The sequence below is a fragment of the Thalassophryne amazonica genome, chromosome 16 (genome assembly GCF_902500255.1).
Source record: "Thalassophryne amazonica chromosome 16, fThaAma1.1, whole genome shotgun sequence".
Classification (NCBI taxonomy): domain Eukaryota; kingdom Metazoa; phylum Chordata; class Actinopteri; order Batrachoidiformes; family Batrachoididae; genus Thalassophryne; species Thalassophryne amazonica.
The window spans coordinates 69,900,732-69,916,808 of NC_047118.1; the positions used below are offsets into that span (position 1 = coordinate 69,900,732).

The window sequence follows — 16,077 nt, forward strand, 5'->3', positions numbered from 1 at the left end:
GTTTTGTTTTTTTACGGTTTTATCAGAATCTGTATAAAACTAAGTTGGATAATCTTTAACTGTTTTTCTCTTGTTAATGATTTTGTTTAATATCTTCCAGGTGCCAGTAATGTGGTTTTATTTATTTTTTTACCAATAAGTTGCAATAATATTGCCTCTTACACGATCGCATGATATTCGTTAATTTATTTTTGTATATCTTATATTTACTTTCAGTCTCCTCACTTCTAATTTTATAAACTACTTGTACAAAAGATTTTTTCTTTCTGCATGCATTCTGGAGTCCCTTTGTAACCCAAGGTTTATCAGTTTTTTGAACATTTTTTACTTTGGTGCACAGCTGACAATAACTATCGTACAAATAAAAAAAAAAAAAAGGTGATAAAAGATTCATATGATCTGTCAATGTCATCATTATAAATATCACACCATCTTGCTGCATTATGGCCCCTCTAAAATGCTCAAGGGTAAGTTCAGGTTAATTTCTTTTGAAATGTATAGGTTCTTTCTTGTCATATCCATCAACTAAGACTTGGGAAGCTACAAAAACCGGCATATGATCTCTGACAATCACTAATGAGTATTCCAGCTGTTATATTCCCTGCAGTAGTATCGTATAGTATTGTCTTTGTGGTTTTTCAGTTGAATGTAGGTTGAAGAGGATTTGCAAATCATGTATTCTGTATTTATTTACATTTTACACAACTTCCCAACTTCATTGGAATTGGGGTTGTAGTTACAGGTTGTCAGCAGCTGTTAATAAAGTAACTTCATTAGCTGCTAATAAAGTAACTGTGTAAAGTAATAGTATAAAGTAACTAAACACTAAATAATAAAGTACTTTTCAAAGTAACTGTGGTAACACTGGTCATCCAGTCCCAACATCAAACAATGTTGTCATCCATCATCAAACATGCTACTTTTACTAGAAGAATCATCACATCTTGTAAAAAAAATTATTCTGTCATTGATGTTGCATTGTTGCAATACATTCCAATAAATTGGAGTTTTTAACTGTTCCAAATAAGACATTTCACACATTCAACTAAAACCTGAGACTGAAGGAGGACTGCTTATGACAGTGAGCCTATTTTTTTTCAAACTATATAAAAATGGGAAATTAAGAAGAGTTTTTTAAGCTATTTTATCCTTTTTATGTTCTTCGTAAACTTGCTAAAGTCTGTGTTAAACATGTTTAAAGTGGTCTGTGCTCAATGTACAACAGTTTTAATTGAGCTTCTCACCCTATCTCTAAGGGAGACACCAGCCACACTCCTAAGGATGCCCATTTCATCCGCTTGTACCCACAATGTAGTTCTTTCGGTCATGACCCAACCCTCATGACCATAGGTGAGAGTAGGAACAAAGACTGACCAGTATATCCAGAGCTTCACCTTTTGGCTCAGCTCCCTTTTCATCTCCCGGGGTACCCAATCACATGCCTTCTCCAAGACAACAAAACACATGTAGAGTGGATGGGCATACTCCCATGATACTTGTGAGAGTGCTGGTCCATTGTTCCACGACCACGACAGAACCTGAATTGTTCCTCTTCAATCAGAGGTTCGGCTTTCAGCCAAACCCTCCTTTCTAGCACCTTCATGGTCATAGTGGCCACACAAGTGCTCTGTGCAGTTTGATGTGCATAAATCTACCTGTGACAGATTGCTTTTACATAAGTAATTAATTAAATTTATTAAGTAGTCACAACGCATGCAATTTGTTTTTTTAATCACTGGACAATCATAGTTTATATATTACTTTTTTCCATGAAAATATCAATAATTGCTGTTCCAATTAAAATCAAAAGTGACTGTTAATCAGTTATTAAATAAAAATATATTTAAAAAATCTTGATTCTTTCCAATCATTGAGTGAAATTATTACAAAAAATAATAATAAAAAATATCTCTTTGCTTTTTACAATTTGTATTTTGTATAAAATTGTACACCAAGAAAATTAGTTTGGTCAACTCCAAATGTCTATATATTTCTTGTTGAAACCCAGCATTTTTTTTCTGCAAGTTAATTCATACATGGAATAGTTTAATATTGACATTTGTAAATTTAAATGTGTAATTTCTGTCAAAGGCATATTTCCAGCTTGGTGGTTCTCTGCCAGATGGAAACCAGATAGAGCTGGCAGGACTTGTAACATCTCCCACTGGCTGCAGCACTAGAAGGAAAGCAGGAAAGAGTGGATGAGAGATGGAGAGATAAATGAGCGCAACAACAGAAACACTCGCTGAGGAGCACTTGAGTTTTGGAGAGCTCTCAGTGATAGCAGCTATCTCTTGTTGTCTCGCTCCCCTCCTCCATCATTACATCCACTACATCTCACAGACAAACACTGTGTAAATTTGACATTTGAATCTTTATCATTTATTTTTAAGGCCTTTCTCAACATGACTCTATGTTTGTTTGATTTTTGCTGTACCCCCTCAGTATTTTTGATGTTTGATTTTTGCTGTACCCCCCCAGTCACATTTGACACATGCCTGCAAATCTGTGACCGTTTGTTGTGTACTTATGTTGTGTATTTAAAGTGTGAGCCAAACTCTCGCCTGTTGCTGGTCCATATACAGTTGTGCTCAGAAGTTTACATACCCTGGCAGAATTTTTGCTTTTTTGGCCATTTTTAAGAGAATGTGAATGAAAACACAAAACTTTTTTTTTTTTTTCACTCATGGTTAGTGGTTGGGTAAGCCATTTATTGTCAAACAACTGTGTTTCCTCTTTTTAAGTCAAAATGACAAGAGAACTACCCAACGGAACCGGATCCAAAATTTAAATACCCCTGTTCTAATACTGTGTATTGCCCCCTTTAACATCAGTGACAGCTTGGAGTCTTTTGTGGTAGTTGTGGACAAGGCTCTCGATGGTGAAGCTGCCACTGAATAGTTTTGGACTTTATTTACATCAGTTACAATGAAATACAAACAGTATGGCACTTATAGTAAATCTGCATGGAGTTGACAGTTCTCAAAAACTGAGTGACTGTACAAGAAGTAGAAGAGTGAGGAAAGCCACCAAGACACCAAGACAACCCAGAAGCTACCCAGAAGCTTGTTTAGCTACAAATTGCCAGAAGGTACATCTGAGATGCAAGCCTAGATTTGATCTGTTTTGGTGAAAGAAAATCCTTCTCTGCTCTACTCCACTGTGAAGCTAAGAGTTGTGATGCAAATGCACAATTTCTCCAATCACAGCCACTTAAGCCCATAACTTCTCATGGGTTGTCTGGGTGTCTTGGTGGCTTTCCTCACTCTTCTCCTTCTTGCACAGTCACTCAGTTTTTGAGAACTGTCTACTCTGTCTATTTACCATAGAGTGTCATATTGTTTGTATTTCTTTGTAATTGATGTAAATAAAGTCCAAGACATATTCAGTGGCAGCTTCACCATCACAGAGCCTCGTCCACAACTACCACAAAAGACTCCAAGCTGTCATTGATGTAAAACGGACAATACACAGTATTAAGAACAGGGGTATGTAAACCTTTGATCAGGTTCATTTGGGTAGTTGGATGGGCTCACGGGAGTGCTATTTTTGGCAGCTATATTAGGACTCCAGTGTAATTGGTCGAATCGGGACATGAAACAGACAAAAGGCGAGTAATTGATGACTGTTTCTTTATTGTTCAACTAAAATTCATCTCCCCATGGGTGCTACGGCTCTCTAGATTGGTGCTTTCCAACAACACAACTGGAGTTTTATTATTGAATAAATTAGCAGTTTGACAACATGGGTTTTAAATGTAACAGACCTGAACACCACAGGTTACAGAAAGTTGGCTTGTGTAATGGTGACCTTTTTTCATGGAGTGACCCATTACACTGCTCAAAATACAGTTTCTCAATTGCAAAAACTAAACCCTATTGTCTGAACCAAATGCTCAGTTGCCTGAACCCACTGATTGATTCAGTCACTCTTGTCAAAACCATAAGAACTTTTCACCTGTTTAGACACAACTTGCCAACACATTGTCATTGTGATGCACCTGTGTTGCATAATGGTGAGCACAGGTGACAAAAGTCAAACACAGTTAAGCACTGGTGTCTCTGGTTGAAGACAACTCAAAATAGATCACACTTGTGGCCAGTGATGTGATTGAACATATAAGCCCAGTTTAGAGAGCACTGGTTTGTGAGGCACTACAATGGATAGAAATCTGAGAGGAGGAGTTGGTGTGAGAGGTGGTTGAGGTGGTCGAGGTGGTCAGGGAAGACAAAGAACATCCATCCATCCATCCATCCATCCATCCATCCATTTTCTTCCGCTTTATCCGGAGTCGAGTCGTGGGGGCAGCAGCTCAAACAAAGCCGCCCAGACCTCACGATCCACACACACCTCCCCCGGCTCCTCTGGGGGAATCCCGAGGCGCTCCCAGCCAGCCGAGAGACATAATCCCTCCAGTGTGTCCTGGTCTTCCCCGGGCCTCCTCCCGATTGGACGTGCCTGGAACACCTCTCCAGTGAGGCGTCCAGGGGGCATCCGGAAAAGATGCCTGAGCCACCTCAGCTGGGTCCTTTCGACATGGAGGAGCAGTGGCACAACTCTGAGCTCCTCCCGAGTGACCAAGCTCCTCACTCTATCTCTAAGGGAGCGCCCAGCCACCCTGCGGAGGAAACTCATCTTGGCCACTTGTACTCGCAATCTCGTTCTTTCGGTCATTAGCCAAATCTCATGAGCATAGGTGAGGGTCGGAATGTAGATCGATCGGTAAATCGAGAGCTTTGCCCCCCTCCTCGGCTCTCCTTCACCATGACGGTCCGATACAGAGACCGCATCACTGCAGATGCTGCACCGATCCGTCTGTCGATCTCACGCTCCATCTGTCCCTCACTCGTGAACAAGACCCCGAGATACTTAAACTCCTCCACTTGCGGCGGCGTTTCAAATCACTGCATGACTCGGCTCACCTGGATGCTTTTATCTCTGCAGCACTTGTCATCTGAGATCATCAGACTAAAGGTTTGAGTGTCTTATTCTCTACTTCCCAAAAATCAAAAATTCATCTTTTGTCATCGTCTTTGTAAGCCGGGTCAAATCAAAACTTAATATAAAAATAATTGACTTTGTAAGAAAAATTTTCACGAGAGGACTTTGGAGTTTAAGAAGAAAAATGTTTAATTTGATTGATAAATCATCAAGGAAGCTAAATGCGCCTGCACGTTTAACTTTACAAAAGTTGAACAAAAGTTATCTGTAGAAAAAAAATGAAAAAGTAATTTCTTGTTGGTGCGCACAAACAAGAAAATAAGTTTACACAACATGTGGTTGCAGACAAAGGGTCATAAAAATTTGGATGGCTAGGCAGCGTCTCAAGACCCAAGAAAAGATGAAGAGAAGAGCAGAGCTAAAAAGAAGACTACAAGAAGAGAGCAATTCCCTGGGGGCGCATGCTTTTAAGGGGTTAAAAGCTCCACCCCCAAGATTTCTGGGTACTGTGGTTTTTCTCTGTGTTCTTTGTCTAGTTTTATATTAAATCAGTATTGCTATCTTAATGTCCGCTCAAAAACCAAGCAAGTACTGTATTATAAAACTCTAGTAAGGCAATTTCCTTGGAACTATCACACAAAACAGTTATATGAAAAAGCACATTTGATAACTTTCTACAATCTATGATCAGAGCAAAAAGGCAGGATATATATGAATTCCATGTGTGAGATTAAATGATCACGGTTAGTTCTTTCCTTTCCTTTTTCTTTGTTTTCTGGTTACAACACAAAGTACAACTTTTTAAATGTGGTTACTCTTTATAATACTGTACAAGTTAGTTACATGCCCTTCCCCAATTTATCCACAAGGGGCCACTCTTGCTCCATGGATCTGGGAAGGCTGGTTTTTGGATTTCATCATAAAACATGAAATCTGCTAATCTGCAGCCGATTTTGGCCAGAGGAACTTCATTGTGATTGCAAAGCTGAGGGTAATCTTTCTGTTGTATGGTTTTATAGGAATTGTGCTCTAAAGACATAGTTCTAGGACTTTTTGGGGGCAGATATATCTTCCTGTGGTCTGTTTTCAGATGAGAAAGGAGCCATCTGGCTTTGGAGCCTGATAAGAACTGAACTCCTCAGTAAGGAATGCACTTTGGGGGAGTCTTAAATCCTGGTAGGGGGCAGTTTTATGACACCTGGCCATCCTGTGTTATCCTCAGGAAAGCCTCCTTTTGACAACTCGATATATCCCAGATCTTTGGGATATACTGGGTTTCACTGAAGACAGATTTTATGACTTTTGCTTAATGCAAACTTAGGAGGTTGAATGGCAACTGCGGTTTCTCGCTACATAGCAGAGGCTCATTTTACCCATAATGCCTTTGGCATCTGTCTGTGTTTGTTCCAAAACTTCAGAATTAGTGCATTATTTAAAATTAAAAGATATGTGTTATATTTTAACTTTGTACAAATGACAGAACTGACATTAATGGAGTTATTCTATCGGGATTCATTTCTATTATAAATCAAAACTGCTTTATTTTCCAAGAACTCTGCCTCACAGTGATATTGCTATATCCTGTTAAGGAATAATGCTTTGCTTTTATGTGTATAGAGTTGAGATTAGCTCTTCTCAACTTCTTCACTGCTGCAAGATATGTGTAGTAAACAGGAGCTTCCAGCAGTGGGCAGGGCACACAAAGACAGAAGTGCTGACTCATTGTTTGGATCTGTGGCGCCTTTGATGCTACCAGAAGCATTTGTGGTGTTAAAACTCAAAATCAGCTTGTTAGTAGTTGCAAGTGTACTGGGGTCAATACTGAAAGTTATCGGTTAGCTGTAGTTTCCGATAATTTTTTGGGTGGTTTATCAGTTTAGCTTTATAAAAGATTACTTTTCAGTTAGCTGATTAGCTGTTAATTGAAGCTAACTTCATGGTTTGCTGTGCCCACCACTGCCTGATATGATCCACACCTACTAGGTGAAGAAGCCAACAGTCTCGTCTTAAGACCCATTTTTATGCTTTGGCTTTTAATATTGTGTGTGTGTGTGTGTGTGTGTGTGTGTGTGTGTGTGTGTGTGTTGTACAGCACTTTGGAAACTATGTTTGTGAAATGTACTATATAAATAAAGGGTATGGTATGGTATGGTATGGTATGCAAATAGGTAGGCTACTAACAGCAGGTACTCACCCAGACCGGCTAACACAAGGCGGGACAATTCTGATCATGAAGGACCACCACAAGGTTATGACACCCAAACTACCAGCCAGTTACCTGCCTCTCCACAACATGAATGCTCCTATCAGTCACCATATCAACAAAATTGAGTTGGTACATGAATCACCATATGAACACAGCTCAGAAGAGCATCAGAAACAATACCAGAGGGTTGAAGCACCAGCTTCTGGTTGACTGAGCAGTGCACGAGGAGTTGAAGACCAGGCAGACCAACCTGAGCACAGCCTGGATTGACTATAGGAAAGCCTATGAGTAAATGCCTCACACATGGATACTGGAGTGCCTGGCACTATACAAGGCAAACAGTGCACTGGTAATCTTCATTAGGAGCTGAATGGGACTGCAAAAGACATCACTGGAGGCCAACTCTAAGGCAATCGCACAAGTCACCATCAAGTGCAGAACATACCAATGTGATGCACTGACACCACTGATGTTCTGCTTAGGCCTCAACCCCCTGGCTGAGGGGGTTGAGGCCTAAGCACCCACTATTTGTCATCACAAATAGTGGGTATGAATATTGATTCAGGAATGGAGTAACCATCAGCCACCTCCTGTACATGGATGACATCAAGCTGTATGCCAAGAGTGAGCAAGATTTTGGCTCACTGATCCACCTTACCAGCATCTACAGTGAGAATATCAGGATGTCATTCAGATTGGATAAGTGTGGCCGAATGGTGGCAAAAAGAGGGAAGGTTATCTGGACTGAGGGAGTGGAGTTGCCAGAAAGTAGTATAGAGGACATAGAGGACAGCTACAACTACTTGGCAATGCTACAACCCTGTGTGAACCATGATGAAGATGCAAGAAGGTCAACCACAGCCAAATACCTGTAGATGGTAATACAGGTGCTGAGAAGCCACCTCATATGAACAATCTCATATGAACACTGGAAAGGTAACATATGACTTCTTAGTGTTTAATAGCAGCCATATATTTAACTTTAGGTATTTCCTCATAATATCCCACCTTAATATCCACTTGATAGAAGTAGTATGCCAAAACTAACCCCAACCTTGATGTATGACCTTGACGCCCTACCAGTCATCAGAAACCCAGCTGCAATAATAAGTTGGCCACAGGAGGAGACAGATGCCACTGATGTCAAGACACAAAAACTCCTCACAATGTATGGAGGTTTTACCAACCCCTAGAGCAAGCACACAGGGGACAGAGTTGCGATTGATGTGGCAATCCCAGCTGACAGAAACATCAGAAAGAGGGAGCACGAGAAAATGAAGAATTACCAAGGGCTGAAGGAGAAACTGGAGCAGATGTGGACGGTAAAGTCCAAGGTCCCAGTGGTAATAGGAGCACTAGGAGCTGTAACCCCCAAACTGGAAGAGTGGCTCCAGCAGGATAACATGAGAGGTCTCTGTCCAGAAGAGTGCAGTCCTAGGAACAGCTAAGATACTTCTCAGAACCACAAACTCCAAGGCCTTGGACCCAAGGTTGAGGAACACACATACTACCCTACCCCTCTCCCCACCTCAACATCACTCCCCCTCTTTAAGTAAAATTTTGACGAACTCTTAACAATTCCAATTAATCCATGTTGGCTACAAACTGAGTTAAACATTGAACTTTACCTTCCAAAGTCACCTAATGTCAAATGTCATACAAGCACTAGAAAGGTATATATGACTTTTTCTTCATGTTTAATACCAGCCATATATGTATCTTTAATTAATTCCTCATAAAATCCCATCATAATGTTATTTCTACTGTTCTTTTATGTAAGATTCTGCCCCTTACCAAAAACCAAACCATCATATTCCTCATTTTGAGTTTATTCAAGGTCATGTTAGAAACCAGGCCTGGGACCCTCACAGACAGTGTCCATTCTGTGAAAGGCCCCTAAAATGAGTCATACACCTTGTGGGTGTTAACATGGGTGTGGTTTAGTCTCACATTTGTAATGTTACTGGCTCTCACCAACAGGGGAAGATCTCCCTGTGTCTGAAACTTGGACACATGATGAACTAAAACTTAAGTTATATTTCTCAAAACTTCCAAACAAATAACACAAAATAACATAAAATAAAAATAAAGAATTAGCACAGATATTATCTAACAATAATATACACTGGATAGAAGTAGTGTGCCAAAATTTTGACCTTGACATGTGACCTTGATTTTCATATGATTTTTCTCAAGACCAAACCACTTTGTCTTTTGATTACTCTCAATCAGTCTACCATGTTTTTTTTTTTTTGTTTTTTTTTAAACCAAAGTGGATCGAAATATTTTGGAGTTGAAACACACGTGTATACAGGACCAAAAACAATACTCTACATATACTACCTCTGTGCTCGGGGGTGACAACATGAAAATCAATGAGATTTCAAAATCTACATTATTGTATTTGCAGTGTGACTGCCTAAGATAATTATGATTATATCTGACCACACTATGTGTTTTGCCTGAATGAGCCAAAAATCACAGCTGCACAGTGAATCATCTACGCAGTCGGTGTGCATGAACCAAAAGGCTATGTGGTAACCATGACATTTGTGCCATGTAAGTAAGACTAACTCACAATCTCTGAGCTTGCACCAAATAAATGATCATTTCTGAGTTACTGAAGTGTGAATTAAAAAAAGGAAGTCATACAGATCCACAAATATGTATGCACACATGGCTCTCATATCATCTCTCATCCGTTCCAGATAACAGCTGCTGCTCACTGGGTAATAAATGATGATGATGCTCATCAAATGATATCTGGGAGGCACCAGATATTATTTTGTTAGCACCAGATGTTGTGATGGTTTGGGTTCTCAAAAAGGTGAACAGCTCCGTAGCCAATCTGTTTGCTTAATCATGTTTCCACCAACCAGCTCCAGCAAGTTTCTTTCTAAATAGTATGAGGTAAAGATGAGGAACTTACGTTCTTTTTTCTCATGACACTTCAGGGCTTCCAATATTGGCACACACCTCCTACATGAAAACCACAGACACACGCCTCACTCATTTCTTACTTGTGCAGTGCGCTGGGTGGCAGTTTGGTCGTCTTCTCCATCTGCCCGTAACAGGAAGTCTTTGCTTCGGGGATATCGCCATACTCCTCCAACATGGCCGCCGCTGCCGACGTTATGATCCCTAGACCATCCCGAACCCGTGCCTCCAACGGGTAGTCCCAGTCGTCGTAGGACACTGAGATCATTCCTGACGGGAACTCATCTGGTGTGATTTCTGGGTTCCCAGTGGTAAGGGATGGCACAATCCAGATGTAACCATATCCGGTGAGTCCCAGAGAACGAGCCTCCTCCAGGATGTAGACCGCCTCATTCTTGGCACAGTAAAGCACAACCACGGGAGACTGGACCTTCTTCAGCATGATCTGAGACCGGCTGTCTTCCTCCACTGCATCCAGAGTGATGATGTTCTGCAGGTCCCAGCCCACAAAACTAAAACAAGGATAACAACCAGAACAGTGACATGTTAATATTTAATTAATAGACTATTAATTTGGTCAGGTGCTTACAAGGGCAGCTGTAATTATTCCTTATAACTGAAAAAAACTTTTAAGTGTGACATGAATGTTAATAGGTGAAAAGTGCTTATTTTCAGTGAATCACATTAAGACTAAATTAAATTGAAATGCTGAAGCAGCTCCTGAAAACTGATTCTCAGCAGGTTTAAAGCCATCAGTGAGAAGAGCAAACACTATTCCATTAATGAAAACACTCGAAACTGTTATTAATGTTTAACAGTTTATGGTTTCATCTAGAAAAAAAAGTCCAATAGTCCAATAGTCTTCAAAGGACACATCTTCACATTAATATTAGTCAGGCATTCATCTTGTTTTTGATAAAGTGTCTGCAAATCTACCCATTGAATCACGTTTTCACTGAGTAAGTCTTTCATACAGTAAATTTAAATACAGCCAATATCTAGTGTAATATATGTGTTAGCTTAAAACAGTTAAAAAGTAAAAGTTAAAAAGCAGTTTAAATCTTGGTGTGCAATTATTTGGGAACAAGTTGAAACTACATTTTTTTTTCTAAAACTGCACAATTAAACCAGTAAAACTGAACCTGATCCATTTAAACAAAGTGTTTAAAACCATTTGTCTACAGGTTTAAAATAGACAATATTAGACAATATTGTATGATGTTTAAGACAGTTTGAATTTTTCATTATTATTATAAATTAGGGGTGGGTGGACTCGAGAGAAAAGTTAAATTGGTTTATTTAACAATGGAAAAATACTTCTCAAACTGCATGACTTTATTTCTAGTTTAAACTATTTCTTTTGAGCTGTTTAAAACATCATCAAGTTACATCACCACTTTTCTACACTGCAATCACTGAGTCCATCATATCCTTCTCCATCACCATCTGGTACACTGCTGCCACTGCTTAGGACAGGAGCAGACTGCAGTATATCATTCACACAGCAGAGAAGGTGATCAACTGCAATCTGCCATCCCTACAGGACCTGTACACCTCCAGGGCCCTGAGCAATATTGTGGCCAATCTCTCTTACCCAGGACACAAACTTTTTGTCACCCTCCACAATGGCAGACAGCTAAGGTCTATCAGGACTAAAACATCAAGACACAAAAACAGCTTCTTTCTGTCTGCAGCTAGACTTATAAATAATGCCAGTGACCCCCATTTACCCTGCCCCCTCCCACTCCCACAAAGTGTTATGTGTCGGACGCAGCTCGGAGAACCGACCAGCGTTTGAAAGACCCAGTATGAAATAAGCAGAGCACGGTACAAAGGCTAACTGAATTTAATACATAACAGTGATAATAACAAAAGATAATATAACAAAAAGGTGCGGTCTGGCGTGGTGCGCTCCCAGCAGCGCTAACGGTCCGGAGCCAGAAGCTGTTTCGGACTCAAGGACCCCGCCGACACCCCCCAGGTGGCCGCAACAACCGAGTCTCAGGAAGTGTGCTGACGAGCGTGAGACCTCACCCCCTCCTCTTTCACAGACTGTGCATCAAACCTGGACATTCTCAGCGTCCGCTGCTGATGAGATGGCTCCCAAGACGACGATCTCACCCGTCTGGTCACAAGGTCGAGTCTCTGGCAAATACACACTGTGCACTCCAGTCTTAAATGCCAACATGCTCCAATCCATCCAGATGCACCTCAGCTGTGAGTCCTGACGAGTCGCAGGTGATCAGGGTGAGGTCCTGACAGCCTCAGCAACACAGCCACTCAGTCCCAAATGCACGCCACCTGGGAGGAAACCAAAAGGCAAACAAACCGGCAGCCAGGCCCCCCCAGCCATATAACAGTACCCCACCCTCACGGGAAGCCTCCCGGCGACCACACACACCTGGCCCAGGAGAAACACCCCCCTCCAGGGACCATGGCTGGAAACCGCGTCTGCGTTCGTCCTCCAACAGACTGGTTGAACTGGCTGCATCTTTGCCTTTGGTTCTGACAGTCTTAGCACAGGTGTGGCCAGGAGTTCCTACACCTGTGCGGTCAGCCTTTAACCAAACATGTGTGATTAGTCATAACACAAAACAAACCCCATCATCAAACCCCAGGGAAGGGGAGAAAGGAAAAACAACCCACATGTAAACTCACAAACAAAAATGCCAAAAGACCCCCCCCCTCCTCCCCCCCAAACGACACGCAGGGACCAACACCCCCCAGAGGGCCACCCGCCAGCTCCAGGAGTAATAACCACGGCCGAGGTCCCTCTGGGATCCACCGTCACCCACGGGGACTACCAGCGCCCCCCAGAGGACCACTCGTCAACCCTAGGAGACGCCTCCCCTCACGACCAATGGAACCAGCCCCGGCCGTCCACGGCTAGATGGACCCAACGCCCTTTCCCCCCCAGAGGACACCACAGTCAAACCCTGAGGGCGGAAACTGGGGGAGGGAAAACAAAAAAAAACCCCAAACCCCCCCCCTCCCCTCCCGGGTGCAGAGGCCACCTGGGAAACGCCCAGCACAACCTAACTGCACCCCTCCAGCAATGCAGACACTACGGCACACCCGGCTGGAGTCAGAGGAGAAGAGAGGGCATAACAAAAAACAAAGAGAAAAAACAACCCAAATACCACCCCATCACCCCCCAGGGGACCGTTCCATCTAACCCTGGGGAGGTGAAACAAAAAGAAAGAAAAGAAAAAAAAAAAAAAAAAAAAAAACAGACCAACACACAGTTGTTTGGGTCCCCGTTGTTCTTTTTTTTTTTTTTTTCGTGTAGCAAAAGCTGCAGGGTCACACCCCCAGACAAATAGTGGACAACAAAAAATAAAAGCCCACACAAAAACCAACTCAAAAAACACCCACACAAAATGAACTAACACAAAACAAATCAGTGAGTTATACCGTCAAGCTCAACCAAATGGAACACACCTGTTCCTACTCAAGAGCTTGACGGTACCGTGATTCAGTCACCACAAGGGGGAACCAGAGTGCTACAAACGAAAAAACCCCTTGGGCGACAGAAAAAAACAAACGAGCTGCTTTTGTGTGCGCAGCTGAGTGCAACACACAACCAAAATGTGCTCAACTAAATAACGCCGGAGCTGATACAACAGACGCAGTAGTTACCTTTTATCCGGGGAAACGGGGCTACGACTGTAGCACAGGAAGCTCAGCGACCCGTGCTAACAGAGCTCCGCCGTGCGCGTGAACCCATTACAAACGCACTCTTGCAGCTCCCGTTTAAACCTCTTATCCGGTCGAAGCGTGACGCGAAGCTGTCGCCAGTCACACTCCACCACGACCCACGGATAAGGCACAAACACAGGAACACGGCTGCAAGAGAGCACAAATCAGTATCCAGTAATGGGTTCTCAAACACGCACCTTCCGGGCGGAGAGCACCCGCAACTGATCCGGATAACCACTGAACGTCTGCTGCCGCCTTCCCGGCGCGTTACCGTCTCTGCTACCGCTGGGTCCGTGATGTTTGGCCAGAGACTACTGTTATGTGTCGGACGCAGCTCGGAGAACCGACCAGCGTTTGAAAGACCCAGTATGAAATAAGCAGAGCACGGTACAAAGGCTAACTGAATTTAATACATAACAGTGATAATAACAAAGATAATATAACAAAAAGGTGCGGTCTGGCGTGGTGCGCTCCCAGCAGCGCTAACGGTCCGGAGCCAGAAGCTGTTTCGGACTCAAGGACCCCGCCGACACCCCCCAGGTGGCCGCAACAACCGAGTCTCAGGAAGTGTGCTGACGAGCGTGAGACCTCACCCCCTCCTCTTTCACAGACTGTGCATCAAACCTGGACATTTTCAGCGTCCGCTGCTGATGAGATGGCTCCCAAGACGACGATCTCACCCGTCTGGTCTCAAGGTCGAGTCTCTGGCAAATACACACTGTGCACTCCAGTCTTAAATGCCAACATGCTCCAATCCATCCAGATGCACCTCAGCTGTGAGTCCTGACGAGTCGCAGGTGATCAGGGTGAGGTCCTGACAGCCTCAGCAACACAGCCACTCAGTCCCAAATGCACGCCACCTGGGAGGAAACCAAAAGGCAAACAAACCGGCAGCCAGGCCCCCCCAGCCATATAACACAAAGTACAGATTGAGCAACCGTGCACTGAAAGGTCCTGTAAATCTGCATGCCTATGCACAGCCCTTTTCCACATTATATCTATTTGACAGTGAACATAGTTTTGCCCATTTGGCTATTTGACTACCTTTACTTCTTACACAAGTATTTTTTTTCCCTTTTCCTTTTAGTGTTGGTTTATGCACCAATTACTTCTTCAAGAAGTTTTTTTTTTTATTTTATTGTTGTTGATGCACCAATGAAACCAGATCAAATTCCTTGTATGTGAGAACTGACTTGGCAATAAATTTGATTCTGATTATGATTTGCTGTGGATGTTTGGGCACGGTACCTACTATTAACTCAGAAAAACCTCAAGTGTTCATCACCATTTTGCTTGGGATGTTCAGGTTATGTAAAATACAAATTGATTGATTTGTTCCTGCTACATCATCCAATATGGCCAAAACAGCTGCCATCTTGAATTTGAATTTTGTGCATGACCTGAAAAAGACCACAACTAATCATGGCAGTGGTTAAATGGTATGTCAACACCAGTGTTGCCACAGTAACTTTGAAAAGTTACTTTATCAATCAATCAATCAATTTTTTTATATAGCGCCAATCACAACAAACAGTTGCCCCAAAGCGCTTTATATTGTAAGGCAAGGCCATACAATAATTATGTAAAACCCCAACGGTCAAAACGACCCCCTGTGAGCAAGCACTTGGCTACAGTGGGAAGGAAAAACTCCCTTTTAACAGGAAGAAACCTCCAGCAGAACCAGGCTCAGGGAGGGGCAGTCTTCTGCTGGGACTGGTTGGGGCTGAGGGAGAGAACCAGGAAAAAGACATGCTGTGGAGGGGAGCAGAGATCGATCACTAATGATTAAATGCAGAGTGGTGCATACAGAGCAAAAAGAGAAAGAAACAGTGCATCATGGGAACCCACCAGCAGTCTACGTCTATAGCAGCATAACTAAGGGATGGTTCAGGGTCACCTGATCCAGCCCTAACTATAAGCTTTAGCAAAAAGGAAAGTTTTAAGCCTAATCTTAAAAGTAGAGAGGGTGTCTGTCTCCCTGATCTGAATTGGGAGCTGGTTCCACAGGAGAGGAGCCTGAAAGCTGAAGGCTCTGCCTCCCATTCTACTCTTATAAACCCTAGGAACTACAAGTAAGCCTGCAGTCTGAGAGCGAAGCGCTCTATTGGGGTGATATGGTACTACGAGGTCCCTAAGATAAGATGGGACCTGATTATTCAAACCTTATAAGTAAGAAGAAGAATTTTAAAATCTATTCTAGAATTAACAGGAAGCCAATGAAGAGAGGCCAATATGGGTGAGATATGCTCTCCCTACAGTTACATTTTACAGTTACTTGATACAGTTACTTCATT

At 42.5% G+C, this 16,077-nt stretch overlaps 1 protein-coding gene across 1 annotated transcript in view; it reads right to left on the reverse strand.

The window, feature by feature from the left end:
• grin2aa (glutamate receptor, ionotropic, N-methyl D-aspartate 2A, a) overlaps positions 1-16,077 on the reverse strand; it is a 648,709-nt gene that overhangs the window by 226,295 nt on the left and 406,337 nt on the right. Inside the window, exon 4 of the mRNA XM_034191285.1 lies at positions 10,168-10,596. Within this exon, the coding sequence (XP_034047176.1) occupies positions 10,168-10,596 (429 nt within the window). The remainder of the gene's footprint in view (positions 1-10,167; positions 10,597-16,077) is intronic.